Source organism: Salmo trutta, chromosome 33, assembly GCF_901001165.1.
Source record: "Salmo trutta chromosome 33, fSalTru1.1, whole genome shotgun sequence".
Classification (NCBI taxonomy): domain Eukaryota; kingdom Metazoa; phylum Chordata; class Actinopteri; order Salmoniformes; family Salmonidae; genus Salmo; species Salmo trutta.
Genome location: NC_042989.1, coordinates 18,014,289 through 18,041,469, shown reverse-complemented (window position 1 = coordinate 18,041,469; position 27,181 = coordinate 18,014,289). Strand labels below are relative to the sequence as shown.

General features: G+C 43.9%; 3 protein-coding genes across 5 annotated transcripts in view; 2 read left to right on the top strand and 1 right to left on the bottom strand.

Moving 5' to 3' along the window:
• The window catches only part of LOC115172543 (fibroblast growth factor receptor-like 1), a 62,662-nt gene extending 53,701 nt beyond the window's left edge, over positions 1-8,961 (top strand). The window contains exons 4-7 of the mRNA XM_029730093.1: positions 2,766-2,852; positions 2,972-3,256; positions 5,231-5,584; positions 6,183-8,961. Coding sequence (XP_029585953.1) covers positions 2,766-2,852; positions 2,972-3,256; positions 5,231-5,584; positions 6,183-6,604 — 1,148 coding nt within the window. The 3' untranslated portion in view covers positions 6,605-8,961. The remainder of the gene's footprint in view (positions 1-2,765; positions 2,853-2,971; positions 3,257-5,230; positions 5,585-6,182) is intronic.
• On the bottom strand, positions 8,631-17,833 carry LOC115172540 (transforming acidic coiled-coil-containing protein 3). 3 transcript variants are annotated; one of them, XM_029730086.1, is made up of 17 exons: positions 17,722-17,833; positions 15,000-15,177; positions 14,553-14,683; positions 14,401-14,435; positions 13,117-14,284; positions 12,903-12,969; positions 12,590-12,791; positions 12,440-12,498; positions 10,857-10,984; positions 10,543-10,621; positions 10,294-10,452; positions 10,153-10,220; positions 10,013-10,056; positions 9,764-9,924; positions 9,303-9,409; positions 9,067-9,187; positions 8,631-8,939 (listed from the first exon to the last, which is right to left on the bottom strand). In XM_029730086.1, the coding sequence occupies exons 2-17, from the start codon at positions 15,174-15,176 to the stop codon at positions 8,874-8,876; spliced, it is 2,772 nt and encodes a 923-aa protein (XP_029585946.1). In that variant the 5' UTR covers position 15,177; positions 17,722-17,833; the 3' UTR covers positions 8,631-8,873. The 3 variants fall into 3 exon arrangements, with proteins under 3 accessions (XP_029585946.1, XP_029585948.1, XP_029585947.1); XM_029730088.1 differs by lacking the exon at positions 17,722-17,833 and adding an exon at positions 15,755-15,867; XM_029730087.1 differs by lacking the exon at positions 17,722-17,833 and adding an exon at positions 15,749-15,852.
• LOC115172545 (kinesin-like protein KIF15-A) lies at positions 15,896-26,145 on the top strand. Its single transcript, XM_029730095.1, has 4 exons — positions 15,896-15,982; positions 25,346-25,472; positions 25,715-25,892; positions 26,029-26,145. The coding sequence occupies exons 1-4, from the start codon at positions 15,961-15,963 to the stop codon at positions 26,104-26,106; spliced, it is 405 nt and encodes a 134-aa protein (XP_029585955.1). The 5' UTR covers positions 15,896-15,960; the 3' UTR covers positions 26,107-26,145.
• Positions 26,146-27,181: the final 1,036 nt, after the last annotated feature.

Sequence of the window (27,181 nt, the reverse complement as noted above, 5' to 3'; positions counted from 1 at the left end):
TGGCTGTTTGGGCCCTGTTTGGGGTGGTCTCCTGACAACTGACCCCCCCCCTCATCCCTCCCATACACCCCCAGCTCCACCCCTCCTGCTGCTAGACTTGGACATGACTGCCACACTGAAAGACAGCCAGATAGATACATTTTACAAGTTGCACAGTGTAAAGTTTATATTCTAACACAGTGTTTGCACAAACCATGTAAACAAAGAGGGGATCATGGTAGCCTTCATTTCTATGGACACTTTAAATCTCTATAGTACAGTGGTAGCGATAGTAGTAGTGCTGTAGTAGTAGTGATAGTACAGACTTTGTTGTCTGTTCAGATACACTGCATTATGTGTGGCTGATAACATATGGTGGTTGTTTGGAGGTTTCCAGAGTGTGATGATGTAAGGCCACTTACTCCTTACTTTCTCTGGACATGAGAATGTCCCCAACAACATCTGGAACTCATTGTGACACACAGAATGGTGGGGCCTTTTCCTTTGATTCAGTTGAAGCTCAAGGCCAGGGGAGTGAGTGATCTATTTCCTCTGGCTGGATTTGTGAATGAAGAGGAGACAAAAAGGGGAGCGCACCAGACCCAGTGATACAGTAGACTACAGAGACAGTTTGAATGGATTCAATTCACTTCAGTTGTTGTTAGCCATTTACTTTCCCTGCTTTCCCAACAGTATCTCTGTAACTGAATATGTCTGGGTGCGTGGGTATTTGCCTTTCTCTCCCATCTCTAAATTGTACTGTATTAAGAATTTATATTCCATTCTGAGGATACAATTGGAATACAAATGTTATCCCTTAAATGTTGTGCCCTGCAAAGGCCTAGTGGATTGCTGCTCTTAGTTGCTCTGTGATCAGGGAGGATGGGGCCCCTCTCAAGAAGCGAGAGGGGACACAAAAAGGACTGACAGGGAGTCATCCAAGTCCTGTCCTTTTAATGATAATTGTATTTTTCAGTATTCCAACAATAACAACTATGTGGTAGCACTGAGATGTGCTGCCCCCCCAGTCTCTGTGTCCGGTGAGCCAACATTGTGTAAAGACAATAGCAGCCGGTAATAGTAGTATAGGCCTAGACTCATAAAGGGCGCCATTGTTTCTAAGACCTCCAAAAAATAGAGAGGAAGTAGATTCAGGAACAAAGAAAATGTGAAAAGAAAATCCCGGCAGTGTGGGACTGTGTTCTATTTAGATTTGGAGGTTCAGGAACCGGGAGGAATGTGGAGAGCCCAAGTGAGCAACAGAGAAATATTTCTTCCAGTGGAGGCTGTTTTTTTAAAAGGAATGGGTTATTATAGTTGGCCAGTTAAAGCCCTTAAATAGCCATGACATCATGGCTGGGGCTGGTGCTGGAGGGGAGAGACAATGGAGGGTTTGTGCCCGAAGAACTCTAGAGAGCTTTGGGGGTTTTGGGGAGAGTCGGAGGGCGGCTAGAGTGGGGGGTTAGAAGCCACATCTGGTCTCTACCTGCCCTATTCAAACGCGGAGTGGGAATCAAGTGTTCCAAACTGCATTTGGAGACATTTTACTGGTGGCTACACTGAGCTCAAGTTCAGTACACGATGCATGGCTTTGCTCATATATGCACTGTGCACCTTCATATTTATGAAATATGCCTTATGAAACATTTTTTCTAAGTACTGTATAACACATTCACTATACTTATGAAATGTGTTTGACGTCAATATTACAAATGAATAGCGGAAACATTTGAGTCTGAAGCCTCAGAAAGTAGGCTACGAAAAGAATGACAAACTCAGCGCTGGTATATTGGAAAAGATTTGAATGTTTGTGAATGACTGATACCATGAAGTGCAGTAGTATCATGTGTAATCTATCTGACGCTCTGCTTTGGTTGATCTTCTATAATCAGTCATAATGTTTGGTATTCCAAATGGTAGCAATTGGCATGGAACTTAATATGCACCATAAATGAATCAATGTCTACCTCACAAAGTAGATATGCATTACAAACAATCTATTATGTTTCACTGATTATATTTTCACTAAGCCATGTCTCAGCTCCACCACATGAAGTCAGTCAGTCAATGACATCAATTCAACAGCTGTCTCCCAGAGCGGCGCTTATGAAAACTGATCATATTACTCCCAAATGTTACAGCGTGTGACCTTAGCATGCACCCCCTCAGTGTATCCTATCTATAAATGCTAAATTTACTCAGATGGAGTCAAGTGTTTTACTGTGCCTCTTTGGCTGGGGGCGCTTTGTCTTTGTCAAGTGGGCCGTGTCAATGACATTGTAAAAAGTGTGAAACAAATAGCATTGAATTCAACTGAATTTTCCCCCCCACTGTTTGTTGAACACTCTGCCTCATACTTGTGTCCTGAGTTAGAGGAGCAGTAAAACAGAGACTCTCACTAACAACCAGTGTCTACTCCATAATAACAACTTCATTGATAGTGTTCAGATGCTGTTTTTGAATGTGAATCGATTATATAAATCGTTTACAAACTTTGAAATAATCAAGACAGACACCCATCTGAGATCAGAACTAGAAGGTAACTCTAGTTGATATTAGCCCAAATGGCCACAGAAGCCTTCACCACTAGTGAAACCCTAATAGGCTTACCTCATAATCTCTGTCATCACCCTCTGTTAAGACCTCTAAGGCCTTTTCTGTGTGCCTGTTGGGCATAACGATTATACCATGTTAAATTCTATGTTGAAAAGTCTGCATCTTTTGCCCGCAATGATAAAACGTTATTTTCTCTCACAGTGATATGTTCTGTTCCCTTTACCTTACAGATTACTCTGGCGCTGATAAGACTGGGCCAGGGGTCCCTGGTGGGGTGGACTCAGAGTATGGCCCTGACGGCCTATCAGGAAAACTAGGTAGGATCATAAAAAAAGTAACATTACTACAGTTAATTTCATTAGATTGAGTGTTATTTCATGATTTTTGTATCTGCAAGGTATTAAACCCCAAACTCTCCTTCCTCCTTTTCCCAAAGTTCGTCCCCGTTTCACCCAGCCTGCTAAAATGAGGAAGCGTGTGATCGCCCGGCCCGTCGGGAGTTCTGTGCGGCTGAAGTGTACGGCCAGCGGTAACCCTCGGCCAGACATTGTGTGGCTGAAGGACGACAGACCACTGACAGAGAGTGAGGTGGGCGAGGGGCGCCAGAAGAAGTGGACCCTGAGCCTGAGGAACCTGACCCCGGAGAACAGCGGCAGGTACACCTGCAGGGTCTCCAACCGAGCCGGAGAGATCAATGCCACCTACAAAGTGGAGGTCATACGTAAGTATCAGAGAGTCACAGAGGTCAGAGTCATAAATACACTTAACGAGCCAGTTCATCTGGAAAGATCTCATAACTAATGTATGTGGTGGACTCCCCAGGGGAAGGAACCAGATAATAATGTAGTATATATCACAGTCCTTCAGACCGAGTTCTATGGATGTTGTGATAATGACCATTTTTGGCTATCATGGATGGAAATCAATCTGGTCAACATTGATACAATTGCCACGTAATTGTAGTAATGTTGGGTCTGGATTTGAGGTGGAACCACAACCTTTTGGAGATCCTTACTCTCTGCTCTAACTTAGTCAGACTGCTGAGTTTGATCAGTAAGTCTTAACTCACATCCCTGTTCCATGGATGAATGTTACTCGTATCCCTGCTCCATGGATGAATGTTACGCATATCCCTGCTCCATGGATGAATGTTACTCGTACCCCTGCTCCATGGATGAATGTTACTCGTATCCCTGCTCCATGGATGAATGTTACTCGTACCCCTGCTCCATGGATGAATGTTACTCGTATCCCTGCTCCATGGATGAATGTTACTCGTATCCCTGCTCCATGGATGAATGTTACTCGTACCCCTGCTCCATGGATGAATGTTACTCGTAACCCTGCTCCATGGATGAATGTTACTCGTATCCCTGCTCCATGGATGAATGTTACTCATATCCCTGCTCCATGGATGAATGTTACTCGTAACCCTGCTCCATGGATGAATGTTACTCGTATCCCTGCTCCATGGATGAATGTTACTCATATCCCTGCTCCATGGATGAATGTTACTCGTACCCCTGCTCCATGGATGAATGTTACTCGTATCCCTGCTCCATGGATGAATGTTACTCGTATCCCTGCTCCATGGATGAATGTTACTCGTATCCCTGCTCCATGGATGAATGTTACTCGTATCCCTGCTCCATGGATGAATGTTACTCGTAACCCTGCTCCATGGATGAATGTTACTCGTATCCCTGTTACTCGTATCCCTGCTCCATGGATGAATGTTACTCGTATCCCTGCTCCATGGATGAATGTTACTCGTATCCCTGCTCCATGGATGAATGTTACTCGTATCCCTGTTACTCGTATCCCTGTTCCATGGATGAATGTTACTCGTATCCCTGTTACTCGTATCCCTGCTCCATGGATGAATGTTACTCGTATCCCTGTTCCATGGATGAATGTTACTCGTATCCCTGTTACTCGTATCCCTGCTCCATGGATGAATGTTACTCGTATCCCTGTTCCATGGATGAATGTTACTCGTATCCCTGCTCCATGGATGAATGTTACTCGTATCCCTGCTCCATGGATGAATGTTACTCGTATCCCTGTTCCATGGATGAATGTTACTCGTATCCCTGCTCCATGGATGAATGTTACTCGTATCCCTGCTCCATGGATGAATGTTACTCGTATCCCTGCTCCATGGATGAATGTTACTCGTAACCCTGCTCCATGGATGAATGTTACTCGTATCCCTGTTCCATGGATGAATGTTACTCGTATCCCTGCTCCATGGATGAATGTTACTCGTATCCCTGTTCCATGGATGAATGTTACTCGTATCCCTGTTCCATGGATGAATGTTACTCGTATCCCTGCTCCATGGATGAATGTTACTCGTATCCCTGTTCCATGGATGAATGTTACTCGTATCCCTGCTCCATGGATGAATGTGCTCATCTAATCATGTAGATGAGAAGCATATTGAAGGCAGGTCTGAGAATGAGTGTTGTGTTCTGGTGTGTGGGGTGAGGAGGTCCAGCTGCCTGCCCCCCCCCCCCCCCCCCAGACATGTGTGCTGTACAACCAGGAGCAGAGAGAGAGGAAACTAATCACGTGCTATTTCTCTCTCCCTCTCTAATAACTGTATGGACATCTGCGCTGGTTCAGGCAAAGAGTCAGCCATGTGGGAAATGTGGGATGGCTGTGACAGTTTGTCCATTATGTCTCTCTGCAGAGCGGACCAACTCCAAGCCCATCCTGACAGGCACTCACCCGGTCAACACCACAGTGGACTACGGTGGGACTACCTCATTCCAGTGCAAAGTGAGGAGCGATGTCAAACCCGTCATCCAGTGGCTCAAGCGTGTGGAGTCCAACGAGGAGAGTCGGTACAACTCCACCATTGAGGTGGGCGACCATCACTTCGTGGTGCTGCCCACGGGAGAGGTGTGGTCACGCCCTGATGGCTCCTACCTCAACAAGCTGCTCATCACCCGTGCCAAGGAGGAGGACTCTGGCATGTACATCTGTCTGGGCGCCAACACCATGGGCTACAGCTTCCGCAGCGCCTTCCTCACCGTTCTGCCAGGTAACACCAGTGCCAGGCTGCCTGCCCTCTAGTACATCATACCCCCCATAAACTCTTACCTGGCCTCCCAACAATCCAACTTTCAAAATATTTCCCATTGTACACACAAACTCCTCTGTGTCCAGATTTCTTCTTCCACAGGTTCTTGTGAGCTTTGTATGCAGTGATTTCGAGTGCTGAGCGATAAGTACTTTTTGAGGTCGGTTCAGTTTCAGTTCGATTATTAAAAAGATAATCATGTTTTTTGATTTCGGTTTAGCAAATGTTTTTTTTTACGTTAATTGCACTATGCATTATGTGGGTTGAATGCTGTAACACTGAATAAAACAATCAATAAAAGTCCAATGATGGTAGTGACTGCCCATTTACTGCTTATCTGATTTATCTCTACAGAAACTGAGCATTGAGCTCACAAAAAAAAAAAATGTATTCACATAATTGAACCAACCAAAATATTGGTTAATCGCTCAGCACTATTAATTTCTCTACCAAGACTCTCTCAGCATGTGTAGCTACTTCTTTGTTCAACTTTATTGTTTTGAATGATTGACTCCATGTTGACTGATCCTTCTTTTTTGGGGGCACTCTCCTCCTGCAGACACCAAGCCACCCATCACCCCGATGTTCACCCCAGCCTCCAGCCCCCTCCCCTGGCCTGTCATCATTGGCATCCCTGCTGGCATGGTGTTCATCTTTGGTACAGTGCTGCTGTGGTTCTGCCAGAGTAAAAAGCACTGTTCCCCAACCAGCACTGCGTCTGCCCAGGTCCTGCAGGCCTCCCACCGGCTGCCCTACCGGGAGAGGGACAGGAGCTTTGTGGTCCCTTCCTCCAGCCCAGAAAAGGACTGCCTGGGCTCCATAAACTATGAGGAGTATCTTGCTCAGCAGCAGCTTCTCCTCACTCAAGGGGGCTCTGCCCTCCCCCCCAAAATCTACCCCAAAATCTACAATGACATCCACACTCACACACACTCCCACGTGGACGGGAAGGTGCACCAGCACATTCACTTTCAGTGTTAGCCATGTGTCAAATGTTGTCCCCCTCTCTGCGCCTCTGAAGGATTGCATCGTAAAGCGAAGGTCTGAGCTTTGGACTGAACCTCAGAGAACAGCTCTCTGGTTAAACACATCTGGGGCTGCTCTTTGAACTGTCACCTTGCCAGTGCTGGATCTTGATCTAACTGGACATTACTGGAGCTTTATAATGATCATTCAGTACTGTACAACAGTGAAATTAAGGTGATGGTACAAGAGCAGTTTTAGAGGTTAGTGCATAAATGGCTGCCCTAGTGATTTCTCAAGTAAAATAACATCTTCCAATGTATGGTTTTTACTGTACCTGCAAACCTGCCTGGTCCTTGGTGCTACTTTTTTTCATATCAAAACCACTGAACCCTGATGTGCACTTAAATCACCAAAAGATTCTGCAATGCGTTAAAGGCAGCTATTCAGACTTACTGAGAGTACATATCCATCAGTAAATACATAAATAATCCATCATTAACTTGTGTTAACCCATATCAACTAACCAACAAGGATTAGGGTCAGTTTTGACCTTTACCTCTCATGTTGGGTACAAGATACAGTACTTAAGCTCTGCTAGGTGATGTTGAAGGCGGTATGGAATACAATACAAAAGGGCTGGTATTACGCTCATACTCAGGTAGCCCCTTTGATTTTTGTAAATGTTTCTTTATTGTTCAAATGCACATCCATTTAACCCTGACCACTATTGATGTGCCATCAATAATCCTGTTTTTCAATCACAAAGGCAATATGAAAATACATTGTTAGCATTTATTTGGTATTTGAATCATGTCCATATCAGACTACAAATAGAATATTGTTCCAACTGGACTCGCTCAATATCATTGCCAGAATCCAAACGTTACCACCACTAGCCTTGTTTTGTAGAATCCTTGCAAATAGACCGCAGTCTAATTCAACCACATTTTAGATGTAGTCATGGAGACAATTTATTTTTAAAAGTCAGGCATTTTGATAAAAAGAAACATACATTTAATAAGGTTGTAGTTGCAATGTAATATGAAAGACAATGCCAATCAGGATAATCATAGTTTATGCAAGTACATATGATATACCCCATTAAAATAAAAGTTTTGATAAAAGGACAGGCAAATAGAAATTCTTTGGTTCATGGCCTCAATTCTTTACAGGAACTTGGTTGATGCCTCAATTACAAAATCAATCGTTACTATGAATGACCTCTGAAAATGAGAATTGCAAGGATGTTTGTAAAAGCCTCCGGGCAGCCCATCGGCTTAAAACCCCCATAGGCTTCCACTGGGAATGAAGGGATGGGTTCAGTGACAGTTACCTGCCCTGCTAGGTAAGGACCATCAGGAGGCCCCTACAAAAGGCAGGTCAGCTTTCATCCCGACATGGCTGGAAGAGCCTAGTCTACACAGGGTGATTCAGAGGGCAGCCAGCAAAAGGCCAGTGGTGCTGGAATAGATACAGGCAGAGATAGAAAGTGCTCTCACAGGAGAGTGATGGCCCCTGCAAGAGTACACCAACTGACTAGCATCGCTCCCATTTAAGAGTGAATCTAGCCCTTCTCCTCCCCTCTGCCCCACACTACCACCTCATTCAACTCCAATCTAGGTAGGATTTCCTTTCACCATTTAGGAAGTGCATTGTCCTGGTCCGGGAGTGATGTGACAGGACCCTGTGATTGCTCAGGGAAGAAGGGGAGCATTGTATCAGGGTAGCTCGTTTTGTTGTAAGCATTGTGGAACGGGATGAGCTTTGGTTCTGGAGACAAGAGCTATTGAAATGTTTTAACAGCACATCACTAGAAAATCTATGAAGTACACTTTTAGCTACTGTTTGGAATAACTTGTACAAATGTCACTGCTATGCTCATCAGAACATGCAATGAACGCATGAAACGAAAAACTCAAAATTACCTTTGCGAAGACTACACTACAAAATATTACTTATGGTAAACAGCATCTCCTTGTGGCTCAAAATGGAGTTGAGGGCTACAATGAACTTCAAATAAACTTGCAAGGAGCTACAGATCTTGATTAGTAAAATGTTTTTTTTATTACAGTAATAAAGACACACATGAACAAGACCAACATTGACAAAATATGGTTCAGTAGAGGAGCCAGTGAAGTACTATTAAATTTCTTGATCTCCAATCAAGAGCAGCAAAACATTTACAAAGCGATATTCACACATGTTCATCAGAAAGAGCACATAGATTTGTAAAAAATCTAAACTACAGAAATAAAGGCAAGGACATAAATAAACATAGTTGAACTCAGCCCTTCTGGACTTTAGCGATTAGCTCATCGCAAAGATTGGTGAGTTCTTCAGTCTCTTTTACCTGAGGGGACCAGGGAAAGAAAGCAAGGGGGAAAAAAAATCTGATAAGAGCAAAACTTCCATGAACAAATTAGGCCAAAAACACTGATAAAGGCAGCCTCATGGACTTCAGACTGAGGTGGACTTACTTTCTGGCCAAGGCTATTCTCCAGTGACTGGGCCTTTAGCTGCTCTCTGCGCAGCTGGGCCTGAAGTGCAGAGACCTCCGACTTTAATTTGGAGCGAACCTCTGCAATCTCTTCATTCGCCCTGGAAAAAAGTAATAGTCAGCCAAGTGAGACCATACAAAGCCCGGCAACAATACGCAATTATGTAACCAGCTGTATTTTGCACAAAAAAAAAAAGTATAGTTTGAATGTCTTACAGGCCAATTTTATGCTCTGCATGGACTTTCAGGGTCTGGTAGCGCTGCTCCTCCTTCTTGATCCTGGCCAGGTAATCTTGAGCACATTTCTTCAGCATCTCTTCATTCTTAGTGGCACACACATTTATAACCGAAGGTCATGAGGTTGGCAAAGCAAAGTCATGGACCTACATCAATTCAGTATCATCCTTTACAGCAATGTTACTTACCTGCACCAACGCATGGTGTTTTGCGCAATAATGTGTCAGCAAGATTCTATCATGTATTTTAAGCCTTCTCCAGAAATGATAATTACATTTAAAAAAGGAACTCAATTGCCTGAGAAAGGTGCTGGACCATAAGGACAGTTTGATGAAAAAGCTTTTTTTTTTTTTTAAAAAGGTAAAAATGTAGGCATGCCACATGGTTGCACAAAACACAGGGCCCGAATGTCATGACCTATGCATCTTTTTAATGCCGACCTTTTTGTAACCCTCGATGGCCTCTTTGTACTTGTCCAGTCTCTTGAAAAGCTCAGAGAAGGACCTCTCCATGGTGTTCAGGTCCTGTGATACCTGCTCCTTCTCCTGTAAGACTTTAGTGATCTCAGCCTGGGCCATCTCCTTCTCCCTTTGTTTATCAGCTGCAGGAAACAATGACAATCACAACAAGTTGTACATTTTACATTAAAAGGATATTAACATTGCAAAATTGCCTTTACTACAACATACCCAATATCTGAGCAATTGTGGCTTCAAATTCAGACATGATTTTCCTGCAAAAACAAAAAGCAGAGAAACCAACAGTTAGTTGTTAGAGGTCTGAAATGAGAATAAGTGACCAAATACTAGCGCCAATGCTTATTGCTTACCCCATTTCATGATTATCCCGAGATAGCTTGTCATGCTTTGCTTTCCATTGATCTTCCTGTTCCTTTACCTATAAAAATAAACCATTATAAATTAAAATGATCATTACTGGATTGAAAGGGATGAGGAAAACAAACACCTACTTCTTTCTGGATCTTGGCAATGGCAGCATCCATATCTTGCTGACTGTATTTAAGCACCTCTATGATGTTATCCTCCATGTTGGCTGGTTGGGGGAAAGTTGAGGCCAGATTCATGGGGGAATTTTGCACGAGAGGAGTCAGAGGACCAACAACCTGAACCTAAAGGGACATAAGACATCCATTTAACAGTTTACCCACATTACTTAGCTTTACTATATTATAGGATCTTTGAGGACTGAGGAAACTTACAGGTGGAACATCAAGAAGTTTGGGGTTGAGAGATTTCAGTCCATTCACCTCCTCGGCACCAGTCTTCTGGGTATCCACACTAAAACCACATTGACAGAAACCTCGCTCAGATTTGGAGAAAACACCTTGATATTCACCTTTGAATTGCAAACTCATTTTAGATCCACAACTAGATTAAGTATGCTCTCAATTCTAGGCCAATTGAATACTTATTTGCAACTAGAACATTTTAAGATGAACACATAAGTCATTTTCCCCAACCAGTTAGATGGGTAAAACAAAACCATGTGATTATGACCAAAACAGTAACACACCGTGAAGCAGAGGCATCTGGTTGAGGGAGGTTGAGTCCTGTGGGGCCTCCAGACTTCTTGGGGCTCTCTCTCATGAGGGGGTCAAATTTGAGGTAGAGAGATTGTTTTCTCAGTGCTGACTCCTTGAACTGAATATAAAGGCTATGTAATTAGAGGAAGCCCAAAATGTAAATAAACCAGTTATGAAAGTATGTAAACTCAGCAAAAAAAAAAAGACTTCACTGTCAACTACGTTTATTTTCAGCAAATTTAACATTTGTATGAACATAAACAAGATTCAACAACAGACAAACTGAACAAGTTCCACAGACATGTGACTAACAGAAATGGGATAATGTGTCCCTGAACAAGGGGGGGGTCAAAATCAAAAGTATCAGTATCTGGTGTGGCCACCAGCTGCATTAAGTACTGCAGTGCATCTCCTCCTCATGGACTGCACCATATTTGCCAGTTCTTGCTGTGAGATGTTACCCCACTCTTCCACCAAGGCACCTGCAAGTTCCCAGACATTTCTGGGGGGAATGGCCCTAGCTCTCACCCTCTGATCCAACAGGTCCCAGACGTGCTCAATGGGATTGAGATCCAGGCTCGTCGCTGGCCATGGCAGAACACTGACATTCCTGTCTTGCAGGAAATCACGCACAGAACGAGCAGTATGGCTTGTGGCATTGTCATGCTGAAGGGTCATGTCAGGATGAGCCTGCAGGAAGGGTACCACATGAGGGAGGAGGATGTCTTCCCTGTAACGCACAGCGTTGAGATTGCCTGCAATGACAACAAGCTCAGTCCGATGATACTGTGACACACTGCCCCAGACCATGACGGACCCTCCACCCAGAGTACAGGCCTCAGTGTAAAGCTCATTCCTTCGATGATAAACGCAATTCCGACCATCACCCCTGGTGAGACAAAATCCCTGGTGATGTCTGGTGAGGACCCGCCTTACAACAGGCCTACAAGCCCTGAGTCCAGCCTCTCTCAGGCTATTGCGGACAGTCTGAGCACTGATGGAGGGATTGTGCGTTCCTGGTGTAACTCGGGCAGTTGTTGCCATCCTGTACCTGTCCCGCAGGTGTGATGTATCCTGTGCAGGTGTTGTTACGTGGTTTGCCACTGCGAGGACGATCAGCTGCCCGTCCCATCTCCCCGTCTTAGGCGTCTCACGGTACGAACATTGCAATTTATTGCCCTGGCCACATCTGCAGTCCTCAGGCCTCCTTGCAGCATGCCCAAGGCACATTCACACAGATGAGCAGGGACCCTGGGCATCTTTCTTTTGGTGTTTTTCAGAGTCAGTAGAAAGGCCTCTTTAGTGGCCTAAGTTTTCATAACTGACCTTAATTGCCTACCGTCTATAAGCTGTTAGTGTCTTAACGACCGTTCCACAGGTGCATGTTCATTAATTGTTTATGGTTCATTGAACAAGCATGGGAAACCGTGTTTAAACCCTTTACAATGAAGATCTGTGAAATTACTTGGATTTTTACGAATTATCTTTGAATAACAAGGTCCTGAAAAAGGGATGTTCCTTTTTTTTGCTGAGTGTGTGTGTATACATATATATTTGTTAAATAATCACTTACATTGCTGGACCCAAACTGCTCCAGGTAGTCCATCTGTCCATCAAAGTCATTCGCCATGACTGGAGAGAATGGGGGACAAGTGTTAGTCAAAAAGCTAGTCAAGTCAACATTACAGCAACTAACATGAATTCCTCAAGTTACTTGACTTACATGTGGTTCCAGGAACAAACTCCTCATTAAATTCTGACATGCCATTTTGTGGGTTCTGCTCAAATTGGCAGAGTTCAAAGGTTTCTAGGGTGCTCAGTGAAGGTTGGTCAGGTTCAGTTGGAGGTTTCTGCTCTTGGCCAGACAAAGGATCCTGAACTTCACAAGATTCCACCTGAAGCTGCTGATCTTGTGGAATGTTGTCCTACAATTGCAGAAAGAATGTCACCCAAGTAAGCACACAATCAATATACAGCTTTAGCTAGCCAAAATATTTTTCCAATAAATAACCTGATCAAGTTTTTAAAAAGCTTACAATTCCTTCTCTTGTGGCAGAAAGATCAGGTTCAGTCCTTGAGATTTTGTCTCCAGCACTAGGAAGACTGAAAACATAATCACTACCAGTTAATGGAGTGGTGCAGCTACATTAAGCTTCTTTATACAGCACTGATTATGCTTCAAATATAAATCAAGACTACCTTTAATACATTAATTTAAGAATATTAAAGTTGCAATGAACATGAACTTACAGTGGCCATGGTGCGGTTTCTTTCTGAACATGCTCTGTCACTTTATCAGGGGAGGCAGCCACACTGACTGAGTTTGATCCCTTGGCCTCTAAACTGGATTTCACCTTACAGACTATAGAGTCACTCATTCTTGCATTTGTACCAAATGGATTGAAGTCTGGGTCATCAAACTTGTCAAAGTTGTACGCGCCTTTTGGAACAGGAATATCAGAATCAGTACCGACCGCTGGCATTACTGGAGATTCCTTAGATAGAGGTTCTTTCTTTTCTTCAGGTACTGCCTTTTTCTCTGTCGGCTTAAGACCAGGAGGCCTCTTGACAAACCGCTTGGGAAGAGGCTTACGTTTGATCTCCCCGCCATCATCGAAATTGAACTCAAGTTTCACTGGCCCGGCATTGGGAGCGGCTTCACCCGGCTGAGGCATGGAGTCTTCAGCGGGCTGGCTCGTCTCCTTGGGAGCAGGTGACAATGGTGCAATAGCTCTCATCTCTGGCTGGACAGGTGCCAATACAACTGGCTGAGACACCTGAACCATGGCTGCAGGTCCCATTTCCTTACCAACAGGGGCAGTCTCTTCAACTTCCACCTCTGGAGGGTCATTGCATGGCAGCTTTCTTCCAAGTACTGGGGAATTCTGAATTTTGGAGGCTCCTGTTTGGAAAGGGTTGACTGAATCAAGGTCGTCAAAATCAAATTTGTAAGAACCTTTGGGCAGCAGAGGAGTCTCCTCATTTCTAGAGGAGATGGCGACAGCTTGATCTGGGTTAAGGTTAACTGATGACTGTACAGTCTCGTCCTCATCAGCTTTGGATAACTCGATGGCTGGATCCTTCGTCATGGTGATCACACTGCTATCTGTTGAACGCACATCAGCTGAGATGTCAGCAAGAGAATTTTCCAGTGATGGCATGAACGGGAGGGTCTCATCCAATGCCGTTTCAATCTTGTCAAAATCCTTTAACATCTCATGAGAAACTGCCTCAATTACATTAGGTTCGCTCAGATCAATAGCCTTGGAGGATTCAACTAGTTCACTGGGCCTTGCTGGAGAGAGGACCATTTTACCAGACCCTTGGAAGGGATTGATGACATCAAGGTTATCAAAATCCAGCTGATAACCTCCTTTACTCTGAATTGGCATGTCATCATCAGGATAGGATGACACATCTGAAAAGTCCGCAGTAAAATAAGTAAAAATCAAGTGAACATTTTATGGTTGAAATAATGAATGGTGACAAAGCGGTGTCGCAATGAATCTCGAACCTTTATTAAAATGCATTTACCTGATTTTGGCACATTGATTTTCTGCAGCAACACCCTGTAAAAATACAAGAGGATAGATTAGTTTCAAATTTCTCAACTGATACCATATTATGAATAATCATTCTGCCAATGTGACGTACAGCTACAGCGTAAAAGAAAAGTACATGCTTACTCTTCAGGTGTTGTAAGCTGCAAAGACTCTAGGGCTTTTGTACAGTGATCTATGCTTGCCATCTTGAGGGACTTTGTTGGTGATTCTATTCTCTTAGTGTGAGGGTCTCTTCTTGGAGTCTGAAAACAAACCTGAACGCAGAAACCAAGAGGTTATCTGAAAACAAATGTTCTTTCAAACAGTCAAATAAAGAAATATGTAATGGGTAAACCTAACCTGGTTAAATTGTCACGTGCACAGCGAGTGAACAACTTTATTTTTATATAGTTTACTCTGAGAAAACACCTCTTCAAAAAATGTTGGGTGTGCGTCAGCTCATGCTTTTTGCTAGACTATTCAAACAGTCATGCATAGATCCTAAATAACATTATTTTAGAGACAATTAGTCTGGAACATTTTAAACTACTAGAAGACTAGGCTTCTTGACAACATATACACACACCGTACCTTCACTCCCTTTACTATAGTTTTGTTCGACAGGTTCTCTGCCTGAGACTGGCGAAGGATGGATGGCCTCCCAGTCGGTTGATCCAAGGAAAAGATGTCACAACTTGTCTCCGAATTGCTGTGCTTTCTTCCAGGGCAGATCCCACGATTCTCATCGTTCACAGCAGTAGAACTCATCCTATGAAGAGGGGCACACAGAAGTGAGGGAGCTGAAGCAAAAGTAGGCCACACCCAGTAGACAGCTGGGCACACTGATAAGACTGAGCAAAGCACTTCACAGAGGTCAATCTAATTGACGAAGCCCATTCAATCTAATTGATTAGATTGAACATTGAGGGGGTGTGTATCAGCTATACACAAATTGCAGGAAACATTAGGAACACCTTCCTAATATTGAGTTGCACCCCTTTTGTGCACAGAACAGCTTCAATTCATTGAGGCATGGACTCTAGGTGTCGAAAGCATGCTGGATGCTGGCCCATGTTGACCGCAATGCTTCCCACAGTTGTCTCAAGTTGGCTGATGTCCTTTGGGTGGTGAAACATTGATACATGGGAATTGTTAAGCGTGAAAAAGACAGCAGTGTTGCAGTTCTTGACTCAAACTGTGTGCCTGGCACCTACTACCATAGCCTGTTCAAAGGCACATCAATATTTTGTCTTGCCCATTCACCCTCTGAATGGCACACACACACACACACACAACCCATGGGCTCGGTCCAAACACTTAAGACACCCTCGTCCACTTACCCTCACCTTATGCCTTAGGGGAATCCCCGTCACCATCTTGGAGGGCGGTCCAAATGATTAGCCAAGCAAGGGAAGTTTACAACCTAAGCCCCTCAGCCCTCGTTTTTAGTCAGCTTTGCGAGTGTACAATTACGTTCACTCCGGGGCCTGAAACTCCCCGTAATTCAATTTGCGACAAATCGTGCGCTAAGTCTGCGAAAACTTAAACATCAATGGAGAAGTCAACATACAAGTGTAAGTAAAAACGAATGCAAATAAGTTAGAAATTGTGCTACTAATGCACATGACAGCACAAACACGTCTCGTAAAAAGTAAATGTTTGGTTCTTTTGGAAATTGTAGAAAACCCTTTTCTTTCTTCAGAAGTTCCAGCTAGGCAGGCTAACGTTAGTTAACTAATTAATTTGCTAGCTATCATACAGTAGGTGTATTAATAATTATATATTTAATATAAGTAGACATGCACTCATAATTGAACGTAGCTCATATAAAGCACCCACAAGCTACAGGTGGCTGAAAAAACAATCCTTGCGGGATGAATGAGTGACGAATTTCAAGCCAAGGATGGTCCATTTAAAAATCATTCCTTCCTCCCTCGCCCTGCAAGCGTATACTCGTCAGACGTCATGATACGTCATCAGAAGTGTCCACTTCATTTGAGGACTGAAGGGATAAGGTGTCTGAAGTGTTTGTACCGCAGACCATGTCTCAAGGATAAAAAAATCCTTTAACCTGTCTCTTCCCCATCTACACCGATTGAAGTTGATTTTACAGGCGACATCAATAATGGATAATAGCTTTCACCTCGTCAAGTCTCATGAAAAGACCATGTGTTCCTAAAGTTTTGTACACTCGGTTTGTGTAGTTGGATCCTTGTTGACAATGGATACATGTAAACGTCACCAACTTGTATTAGTCTAAATGTGCAATTTATTTGGAAATAAAAGGTGAAAGGGTCATGTGCTACCAGTGGGGAGAAATAACTATTCATCAGGCCACAAAGAGTTGTCATTCAAACAAGTTCGTTTACTGACATTTCAATTGATAGCCAAGGCTACATTTATATTACCAGATTCTGAATTGTAGACAACTTGTTAGCATGCCAAGAATGGTGTGGTCTTGAGTTAGTGACAATGTCTATAGGCAATTTACCCACTACGTCCTCACACCATAATGTGGCCTGTAGTTCCAGGGCTTGTCAGTTTTCCCTACACTGGCTGGATCTGCCAGGCCTGCCAAAGAGCACACCAAATCGGCAAAGCCCATTTGGAATCATTCTGCGTTTGCCGAAATGAATTTCCCTTGGTGCATAGCCAATTAAACTAAGCTACCGTAACTGCAGCTTTTTTGTGGATGGTCCGGCTTGACATTTAACTAGTACATAAAGGTTTGGAGCAATGCCACGAGTTTTACTCTTACTTGAAGTGCAATAATGTCTGAAATAATGTGGCCAGCGCAGTAATAATTGCAATCGCATAGGCTAACAAGGAACAATTCCAAATAAAAAGCTTATTCACCTTAGGTACGTTACCTAGTAACACTAGTTAGCTATTAATTCAGCACGTTGGCCAATACCAATTAACAGTAGAAAACTAGCGGACGTTGTCAGCTGCTAGTTAGATTGACACCAACCATAGATAACTAAGCAATATGACGTTAACACAATTACCTAAATAAGCAGTTTATCTTAACATAAATGACCAGTTTATATACTGTATAGATAACAGTAGACATTGAAGGGAACTTGCTCTTGAGAACCCAAGGTAACGTTAGCGTCTAAAAATGCGCTACGAGTTAACTAAAGTCAGTTAGCTGGTTAACGTCAGTTACTAACGTTAAGTAATTTAGTTTGCTAGCCAACGTTAAGTAAATCGCTAGCGTCGGGCTACAAGAGATGCGTCAAATTAACGAAGACATTTTGCGCGATAGACCAAGTCAAATAAACAATTAAAAAGCAGCCAAATAGCTACATACCTCAATCAAGGAGTCGGATAAGCATAAAATAACTTCCCTTGACGCAAATAACTCAACCCACAGTTTACTTTTCGAAATCGCCTTGCAATGCAAGTAGTCAGTAGATTTCGAATTTAAACGACTCGATTTGGACCAATTAAATAGACAGAAAACCCAAAACATGGGGCGGAGCTTCATACGAATTAGCCAATAGCGTTGCGTGACTTTGAACCGACCAGCGAACTTGCGCCAAAGTCGAGACAAAGACGATTTAAAACACTATTTCTAGGCTCGCGTTTAATACCAATTTTTATGATAAGAGAGTGTACATTTTACAACACGACGGAGGCAAGAGTCTTTATGCTGTCTGTTCAGTGATGAAAATGGATATACTTTGCAGCCTCTGCTCCAGCAGAGGGAGAAAATGAAATGAGAGTGCATTCGGAAAGTATTCAGACACCTTCGCTTTTTCCACGTTTTGTTACATTACAGCCTTGTTCTAAAATGGATTTTTTTTAAAGACTCATCAATCTACACACAATACCCCACAATGACAAAGCAAAAACAGGGTCTTAGAAATTTGAGCAAATTTCTAAAAAATAAAATAACAAATACCTGATTTACAGTATACAGTATTCAGACCCTTTGCTATGAGACTCGAAATGGAGCTTGGGTGCATCCTGTTTCCATTGATCATCCTTAAGATGTTTCTACAACTTCATTGGAGTCCACCTGTGGTAAATTCAATTGGTTGGACATGATTTGGAAAGGCACACATCTGTCTATATAAGGTCCCACAGTTGACAGTGCATGTCAGAGCAGAAACCAAGCCATGAGGTCAAAATAATTGTCCGTAGAGCTCCGAGACAGGGTTGTGTCGAGACACAGATCTGGGGAAGGGTACCAAAACATTTCTGCAACATTAAAGGTCCCCAAGAATACAGTGGCCTTCATCATTCTTAAATGGAAGAAGTTTGGAACCACTGAGACACGGCCAAACTGAGCAATCGGGGGAGAAGGACTTTGGTCAGGGAGGGGACCAAGAACCCGATGGTCACTCTGACAGAGTTCCAACTGTGGAGATGGAAGAAACTTCCAGAAGGACAACCATCTCGGCAGCCCCCCACCAATCAGGCCTTTATGGTAGAGTGGCCAGACAGAAGCAACTCCTCAGTAAAAGGCACATGACAGCCCACTTGGAGTTTGGCAAAAGGCACCTAAAGGACTCTCAGACCATGAGAAACAAAACTCTGGTATGGTTCTCTGGTATGATGAAACCAAGATTGAACTCTTTGGCCTGAATGCCAAGTGTCACGTCTGGAGGAAACCTGGCACCATCCCTGTGGTGAAGCATGGTGGTGGCAGCATCATGCTGCAGCATCAGCGGCAGGGACTGGGAGACTAGTCAGGATCGAGGGAAAAATGAATGGAGCAAAGTATAAAGAGATCCTTCATGAAAACCTGCTTCAGAGAAATTGTGGTGGGAACCATGAAGCCACGTCTTTTGAATGCCCCACATGGGTGAAAGAGAATGAGGTGGCCAAAGTCAGGGTTGTACAGAGCATTTCATATGCAGCAGCTGTGAAAAGGGTTGAGGGTTTGAATGGTGCACCAGAAGAGTCTATTGTGGTGGATAGGCCTACACTGCAGGCTGCAGGGGTTGCCTTTCACCAGCAGGATCCTGACATTTTAAAGGTTAAGAAGGTGGACTTTGTGGCCTTTAAAGCTATGGTAATTAATGGCACTGCCAAGGTGGGGAGACGGTCCAGGAAGATAGAAATCATAGTGGATGCGGCGAAGCAGTTCCTGGGGCTGAAAGATTTCTCAGCGAAGGAGTTACATTGGCTCCTGACATGGCACAGCGGTTTAAGGCACTGCATCTTAGTGCTAGAGGCGTCACTACAGACCCTGGTTCGATTCCAGCTTGTATCACAAACGGCTGTGATTGGGAGTCCCATAGGGTGGCGCACAATCGTCCGGGTTAGGATTTGGCCGGGGTAGGCCGTTTATTTTATTTCTTAATTTCACCTTTATTTAGCCAGGTAGGCTAGTTGAGAACAAGTTCTTATTTACAACTGCGACCTGGCCAAGATAAAGCAAAGCAGTGCGACACAAACAACAACAGAGTTACACATGGAATAAACAAACATACAGTCAATAACACAATAGAAAATGTCTATATACAGTGTGTGCAAATGGCGTGAGGAGGTAAGGCAATAAATAGGCCATAGTAGCGAAGTAATTACAATTTAGCAAATTAACACTGGAGTGATAGATGTGCAGATGATGATGTGCAAGTAGAAATACTGGTGTGCAAAAGATCAAAAAAGTAAATAAAAACAATATGGGGATGAGGTAGGTAGATTGGATGGGCTACTTATAGATGGGCTGTGTACCGCTGCAGCGATCGGTAAGCTGCTCAGATAGCTGATGCTTAAAGTTAGTGAGAGAGATATAAGTCTCCAACTTCAGCGATTTTTGCAATTCATTCCAGTCATTTGCAGCAGAGAACTGGAAGGAAAGGCAGCCAAAGGTGGTGTTGGCTTTGGGGATGACCAGCGAGATATACCTGCTGGCGCGCATGCTACCCGTGGCTGTTGTTATGGTGACCAGTGAGCTGAGATAAGGCGGAGCTTTACCTATCAAAGACTTATAGATGACCTGGAGCCAGTGGGTCTGGCGACGAATATGTAGCGAGGGCCAGCCGACGAGAGCATACAGGTCGCAGTGGTGGGTGGTATATGGGGCTTTGGTGACAAAACGGATGGCACTGTAATAGGCTGCATCCAGTTTGCTGGGTAGAGTGTTGGAGGCTATTTTGTAAATGACATCGCCGAAGTCGAGGATCAGTAGGATAGTCAGTTTTACGAGGGTATGTTTGGCAGCGTGAGTGAAATAGGCTTTGTTGCTAAATAGGAAGCCGATTCTAGATTTAATTTTGGATTGGAGATGTTTAATATGAGTCTGGAAGGAGAGTTTACAGTCTAGCCAGACACCTAGGTACTTGTAGTTGTCCACATATTCTAAGTCAGAACCGTCCAGAGTAGTGATGCTAGTCGGGCGGGCAGGTGCGGGCAGCTATCGGTTGAAAAGCATGCATTTAGTTTTACTAGCATTTAAGAGCAGTTGGAGGCCATGGAAGGAGTGTTGTATGGCATTGAAGCTCATTTGGAGGTTTGTTAACAGTGCCCAAAGAAGGGCCAGATGTATACAGAATGATGTCGTCTGCATAGAGGTGGATCGGTGAATCACCCGCAGCAAGAGCGACATCGTTGATATATACAGAGAAAAGAGTCGGACCGAGAATTGAACCCTGTGGTACCCCAATAGAGACTGCCAGAGGTCCGGACAACCTGGTAATAAGGGTTGCAACAATGGCGGCGGATAATTTTAGAAAGATAGGGTCCAGATTGTCTAGCCCAGCTGATTTGTAAGGGTCCAGGTTTTGCAGCTCTTTCAGAACATCTGCTATCTGGATTTGGGTGAAGGAGAAGCTGGGGAGGCTTGGGCAAGTAGCTGCGGGGGGTGCAGAGCTGTTGGCCGGGGTTGGGGTAGCCAGGAGGAAAGCATGGCCAGCCGTAGAGAAATGCTTATTGAAATTCTCAATTATCATGGATTTATCGGTGGTTACAGTGTTTCCTAGCCTCGGTGCAGTGGGCAGCTGGGAGGAGGTGCTCTTATTCTCCATGGACTTTAGTGTCCCATAACTTTTTGGAGTTAGAGCTACAGGATGCAAATTTCTGTTTGAAAAAGCTAGCCTTTGCTTTCCTAACTGACTGCGTGTATTGGTTCCTGACTTCCCTGAAAAGTTGCATATCGCGGGGACTATTCGATGCTAGTGCAGTCCGCCACAGGATGTTTTTGTGCTGGTCGAGGGCAGTCAGATCGGGAGTGAACCAAGGGCTATATCTGTTCTTAGTTCTGCATTTTTTGAAAGGGGCATACTTATTTAAGATGGTGAGGAAATTACTTTTAAAGAATGACCAGGCATCCTCTACTGACGGGAATGGTAGGGTGCGGGTACAGTGGAGGTAAACCTAGGCATTGAGTGATGATAAGAGAGGTTGCATCTCTGGACGCACTAGTTATGCTGGGTGAGGCAACCGCATGTGTGGGAGGTGGGACAAACGAGATATCTAAGGTATGTTGAGTGGGACTAGGGGCTCCGCAGTGAACTAAAACAATGGTAACTATCCTAAACAACCGTATACAAGGCATATTGACATTAGAGAGTGACATAAAGAGAGGCATAAAGCAATCACAGGTGTTGATTGGGAGAGATAGCTAAGACAACAACGGGTAAGACAACAACAGCTAATCAGCTAAGACAACAACAACAAGTAAAATGGCGATGAATAGGCAGAGAGGGTCAGTTAACTACACACAAGGCCGAGTTCTTGCAGACACAGGACTTTTCTACAGGGCTCAGATGTGTTTCGGTCCATTTCCAGTTCAATCTGGCCTGGAGCCCACTGTAGCTCACTGGTAACATACAATATCTGCCCTGTTGTCTTAAAGGACCCATTAAAGGACTATGCCAGTTCTGGACTTACTAGATTTACACATCTAGTTTTTCTGGATCTATGTCAAGTAATGCAAGCGGAAGAAATGGCACAGCAGCCATTTTGGGAGTGGGTGTGGATGACCACACACCATAGCAGTCACCAGATTCTTGCCGTAAGCTCTGGACCATTACTCCATATCATCGCAGCTAGCTAGCTGCTACCGAGTGGCCCAGCCCCGAAGCTAGCCTTGAGCCAGGCCCATCTCCCGGCCTGCCTCCCGGACTCTTCACTAACACGACTAGAAGTCACTACATCTCTGGATTCCTGCCGTAAGCTCTGGACCTTTGCATCGGATCATCGCAGCTAGTTATCTGCTACAGTGGCTATAGTGGCTAACGCCCTTGTCCCAGAAGCTAGCACCAGTTAGCCTTGAGCCAGGCACATCTCCCGGCTAGCAAACCAAATTACTTTTGCCAATTGGCGTGGACCCTTTGTCGACACGGAGCCTCACCGATCCATCACGACTGGTCTGCCGACGTAATTCCGTCCGTTGTGCCCTCAACCGGCCTTTGCCGGACGTTGGTGAAGACGCTTCTGCTAGCCCCGGCCTGCTATCTTTATGTACGCCGTGTCTCCCGCTTGCTAGCGTAGTAACAACTACCTAACGGATTCCCTGTTTCATCTATTGATGTTCACTGGACCCTATGATCACCTGGCTACATAGCTGATGCCTGCTGGACTGTTCATTAATCATGGTACTCCATTTTGTTTATCTGTCGGCCCCTGCCTCGAACTCAGGCCCTGTGTGTAGTTAACTGACCCTCTCTGCCCATTCATCGCCATTTTACCTGTTGTTGTTGTCTTAGCTGATTAGCTGTTGTTGTCTTACCTGCTGTTGTCTTAGCTAGCTCTCCCAATCAACACCTGTGATTGCTTTATGCCTCTCTCTAATGTTAATATGCCTTGTATACTGTTGTTTAGGGTAGTTATCATTGTTTTATTTTACTGCGGAGCCCCTAGCCCCACTCAACATGCCTCAGATACCTCTTTTGTCCCACCTCCCACACATGCGGACCTCACCTAGCATAACGAGTGCCTCCAGAGATGCAACCTCTCTCATCGTCACTCAATGCCTGGGTTTACCTCCACTGTACCCGCACCCTACCATACCCGTCAGTACATTATACCCTGAATCTATTCTACCACGCCCAGAAATCTGCTCCTTTTATTCTCTGTCCCCAACGCACTAGACAACCAGTTTTGATAGCCTTTAGCCGTACCCTCATCCGACTCCTCCTCTGTTCCTCGGGTGATGTGGAGTTTAACCCAGGCCCTGTGTGTCCCCAGGCGCTCTCATTTGTTGACTTCTGTAACCGTAAAAGCCTTGGTTTCATGCATGTTAACATCAGAAGCCTCCTCCCTAAGTTTGTTTTACTCACTGCTTTAGCACACTCCGCCAACCCTGATGTCCTTGCCATGTCTGAATCCTGGCTTAGTAAGGCCACCTAAAATTCAGAGATTTCCATCCCCAACTACAACATTTTCCGTCAAGATAGAACTGTCAAAGGGGGAGGAGTTAGCCTGCAAAGTTCTGTCATACTTTCCAGGTCCATGCCCAAACAGTTTGAGCTTCTAAATTAAAAAATGAATCTCTCCAGAAATAAATCTCTCACTGTTGCCGCCTGTTATAGACCCCCTCAGCTCCCAGCTGTGCCCTGGATACCATATGTGAATTGATTGCCCCCCATCTATCTTCAGAGTTTGTTCTGTTAGGTGACCTAAACTGGGATATGCTTAACACGCCGGCAGTCCTACAATCTAAACTCGATGTCCTCAATCTCACACAAATTATCAAGGAACCCACCAGGTACAACCCTAAATCTGTAAACATGGGCACCCTCAGATATTATCCTGACCAACTTGCACTCCAAATACACCTCTGCTGTTTTCAATCAGGAACTCAGTGATCCTTGCCTCATTGCCTGCGTCCGCTATGGGTCCGCGGTCAAACGACCACCCCCATCACTGTCAAACGCTCCCTAAAACACCTCTTCGAGCAGGGCTTTCTAATTGACCTGGCCCGGGTATCCTGGAAGGATATTGACCTCATCCCGTCAGGTCCTAGAACCTGAGAAGGGAGATATGGAGAATTAAAGGAAGAAGTGGGAGTTTTTGTTTGTTTTGGCAATGTACTATTTTTATTAGGGTGGATTAAGTTTGGAGGACATATTGGCATGGTTTGCCGGCCCTCGACTTGTCTCCAGCCTCCGTGCCACTATATCCTCCAAACACCGGCTTCTCGGGCATTATCACTTAAAAGTCTAAATGCTCTTTATACTGGAGATTAAGTTTATAAATTGCCTGGCTGGGCTGATGAGACTGAATTGTGCAGTCAGATGGATCAGAGTAAATAGGCATTAACTTCATACATTTAGCAGGTGGTAACTTGTGGAATAGACAATGGCTGGAATGGGGTTTTAACCAATCAGCATTTAGGATTAGAACCACCCGTTGTATAACTAACTACAATGACTAAGGTTAACATGCAGACTGTCATCTTAAATTTGAGGATATTTTCATCCATATCGGGGAACCGTTTAGAAATTACAGCCCTTTTTGTACATAGCTAGTCTCCCTATTTTTAGAGGACCAAAAGTATTGGGACAAATTCACTTGTGTGTATTAAAGTAGTCAAAAGTTTAGTATTTGGTCCCATATTCCTATCACTCAATGATTACATCAGGCTTGAGATGCTACAAACTTGTTGAATGCATTTGCCGTTTGTTTTGGTTGTTACAGATTATTTTGTGCCCTTTATAAATGATTGGTAAATAATGTATTGTCATTTGTGTCACTTTTATTGTAAATAAGAATAGGATATATTTCTAAACAGTCCTACATTAATGTGGATGCTACCATGATTACGGATAGTCTTGAATTAATCGTGAATAATGATTAGTGAGTAAGTTACAAGTATAGATGCCATTTCAATGATGGGAGGTTAGCATTTTTGGGGTGGTATGATATTATGCCTGTAAAGTTCTCACTCATCATTATTCACGATTCATTAAGGATTATCTGTAATCATGGTAGCATCCACTGCACTTTAACCTCAGTCATTGTATCATTTCAAATCCAAGGTGCTGGAGTACAAAGCCAAAACAACAAGAAGTGTCACTGTCCCAGTACTTTTGGAGCTCACTGTATTCTGTTATCAGATTCAAAATCTGGCAGTTGCTCAATGCAGCATGACCAAGTAACCAACAGGTAATGTGGCTTAATGTTATTGCTAATTTCTCACGAGCTGGCCATTGTCTTCAATTTAATAATAACTTGACTCACTCTACACATACTGACATGAGTTGCCCTGCCTCATTTGGAAACTTATACTGCCAGTGGCTCATGTTTGTCATGACAATTCTAGAAGAAGTTGGCAAGAAAGTAGAAACTGGCACCCAGGCTGATAGTAAATTGTATTAACACTTTAATGTTTGTGTTCTGTAATGTAGTGGTGACACTGACTCGATTAAAGTGTTTGTGCGGGTGAGACCTCTGATCCATGGGACCAGCCTAACCACTGATGGATACCAAGGTCTCTGTCACCTCTCCGAACACCATCTGCCTGCACATCAAGCCGGTGCGCGGACATTCACCTATAACCATGTTGCTGACATCGACGTCACTCAGGTCTGTGTTGGTGGACAGACTGTTACAGTTGCTGTAACCTGGAGTAATTCACACATCAGTGGATAGAGGTTTAAGTCAAACCAAGCTACATTTTAATTCATTCATTTATTCTGTCTCCTCTCTCTGTGTGCAACAGGATTCTGTATTCTCCTGTGTGGCCAAGAATATCGTTGTGTCATGTATGAATGGATACAATGGCACCGTTTTTGCCTAGTGAGTGATGTTCTTATTGTTTTAGAGTTCATTCATGTTTTATTAAGTGCTGTAATATCTCACAGATTTTTCAGTGCTGTAAATAGATTTTTTTCACAGTGGGCAAACTGTTTTATTTTTAAAGACACCTTCATTTCTTTGAAGTGACTCAGTACTAAAGGTTGCGTGTGTTCTTTCCTGAGGTCTGTCTGATTTTGACAACTTCACTGATGACCAACGGGGGGGTTATCCCTCTATGTTTTGAGTACCTGTTGTTCCTCATCAGCAAGGAGGTAGAAAGGGTGAGCAGAATGTAACTGACATTGAAATATGAGAAGTGCCAGTGATTTTGTTTTATCGGTTCTCTCAGGTTGATGATTTAATGAACCTTGTTTTTCCTAACATAACAACTATTTTCCTGCAGAACTCTCTTGGAGGTAATGTTAAGACCTAGATTATAGCCAATGTGCACCCAAGTGCTTTGTGGAAACTGTATCCACCTTTCAAATCGCCCAGAGAGCCAAGTTGATCAAAAACGAGGTTAGTATGCAAAGTTGGGTTTATCGCAATAGTTATTAAATATGCTACTAAAACTTTTCTCCATATAGGAGGGGAAAGGGGAAACCTAGTCAGTTGCACAACTGAATGAATTCAACCGAAATGTGTCCTCCGCATTTAACCCGACCCCTCTGAATCATAGAGGTGCAGGGGGCTGCCTTAATCTACTTATTTGGCACCCGTGAGCAGTCATTGTTGGGGGTTAACTGTGTTGCTCAAGGGCAGAAAGACAGATTTTTCCACCTTGCCGTCTCTGGGATTTGAACCAGCAACCTTTCGGTTACTGTCCCAATGTTGTTAACCGCTAGGCTATCTGTCACCATGATACTATGATACTGATTGTAATAGATATTGTATCTGTGGTAGTTTAGTGAGCATCTCCTCATGTGATTCATTGTGCTTTATCAGGCCCTGATCAACGAAGACATGCATGGGAACATGAGGCAGCTACAGGCTGAGGTGAAAAAGCTGAAGGAGCAGCTAGTTCTGGCTCTCTCTACCCAGACACAATTGTACTTTCACCATAGTAGTCTGCAGAC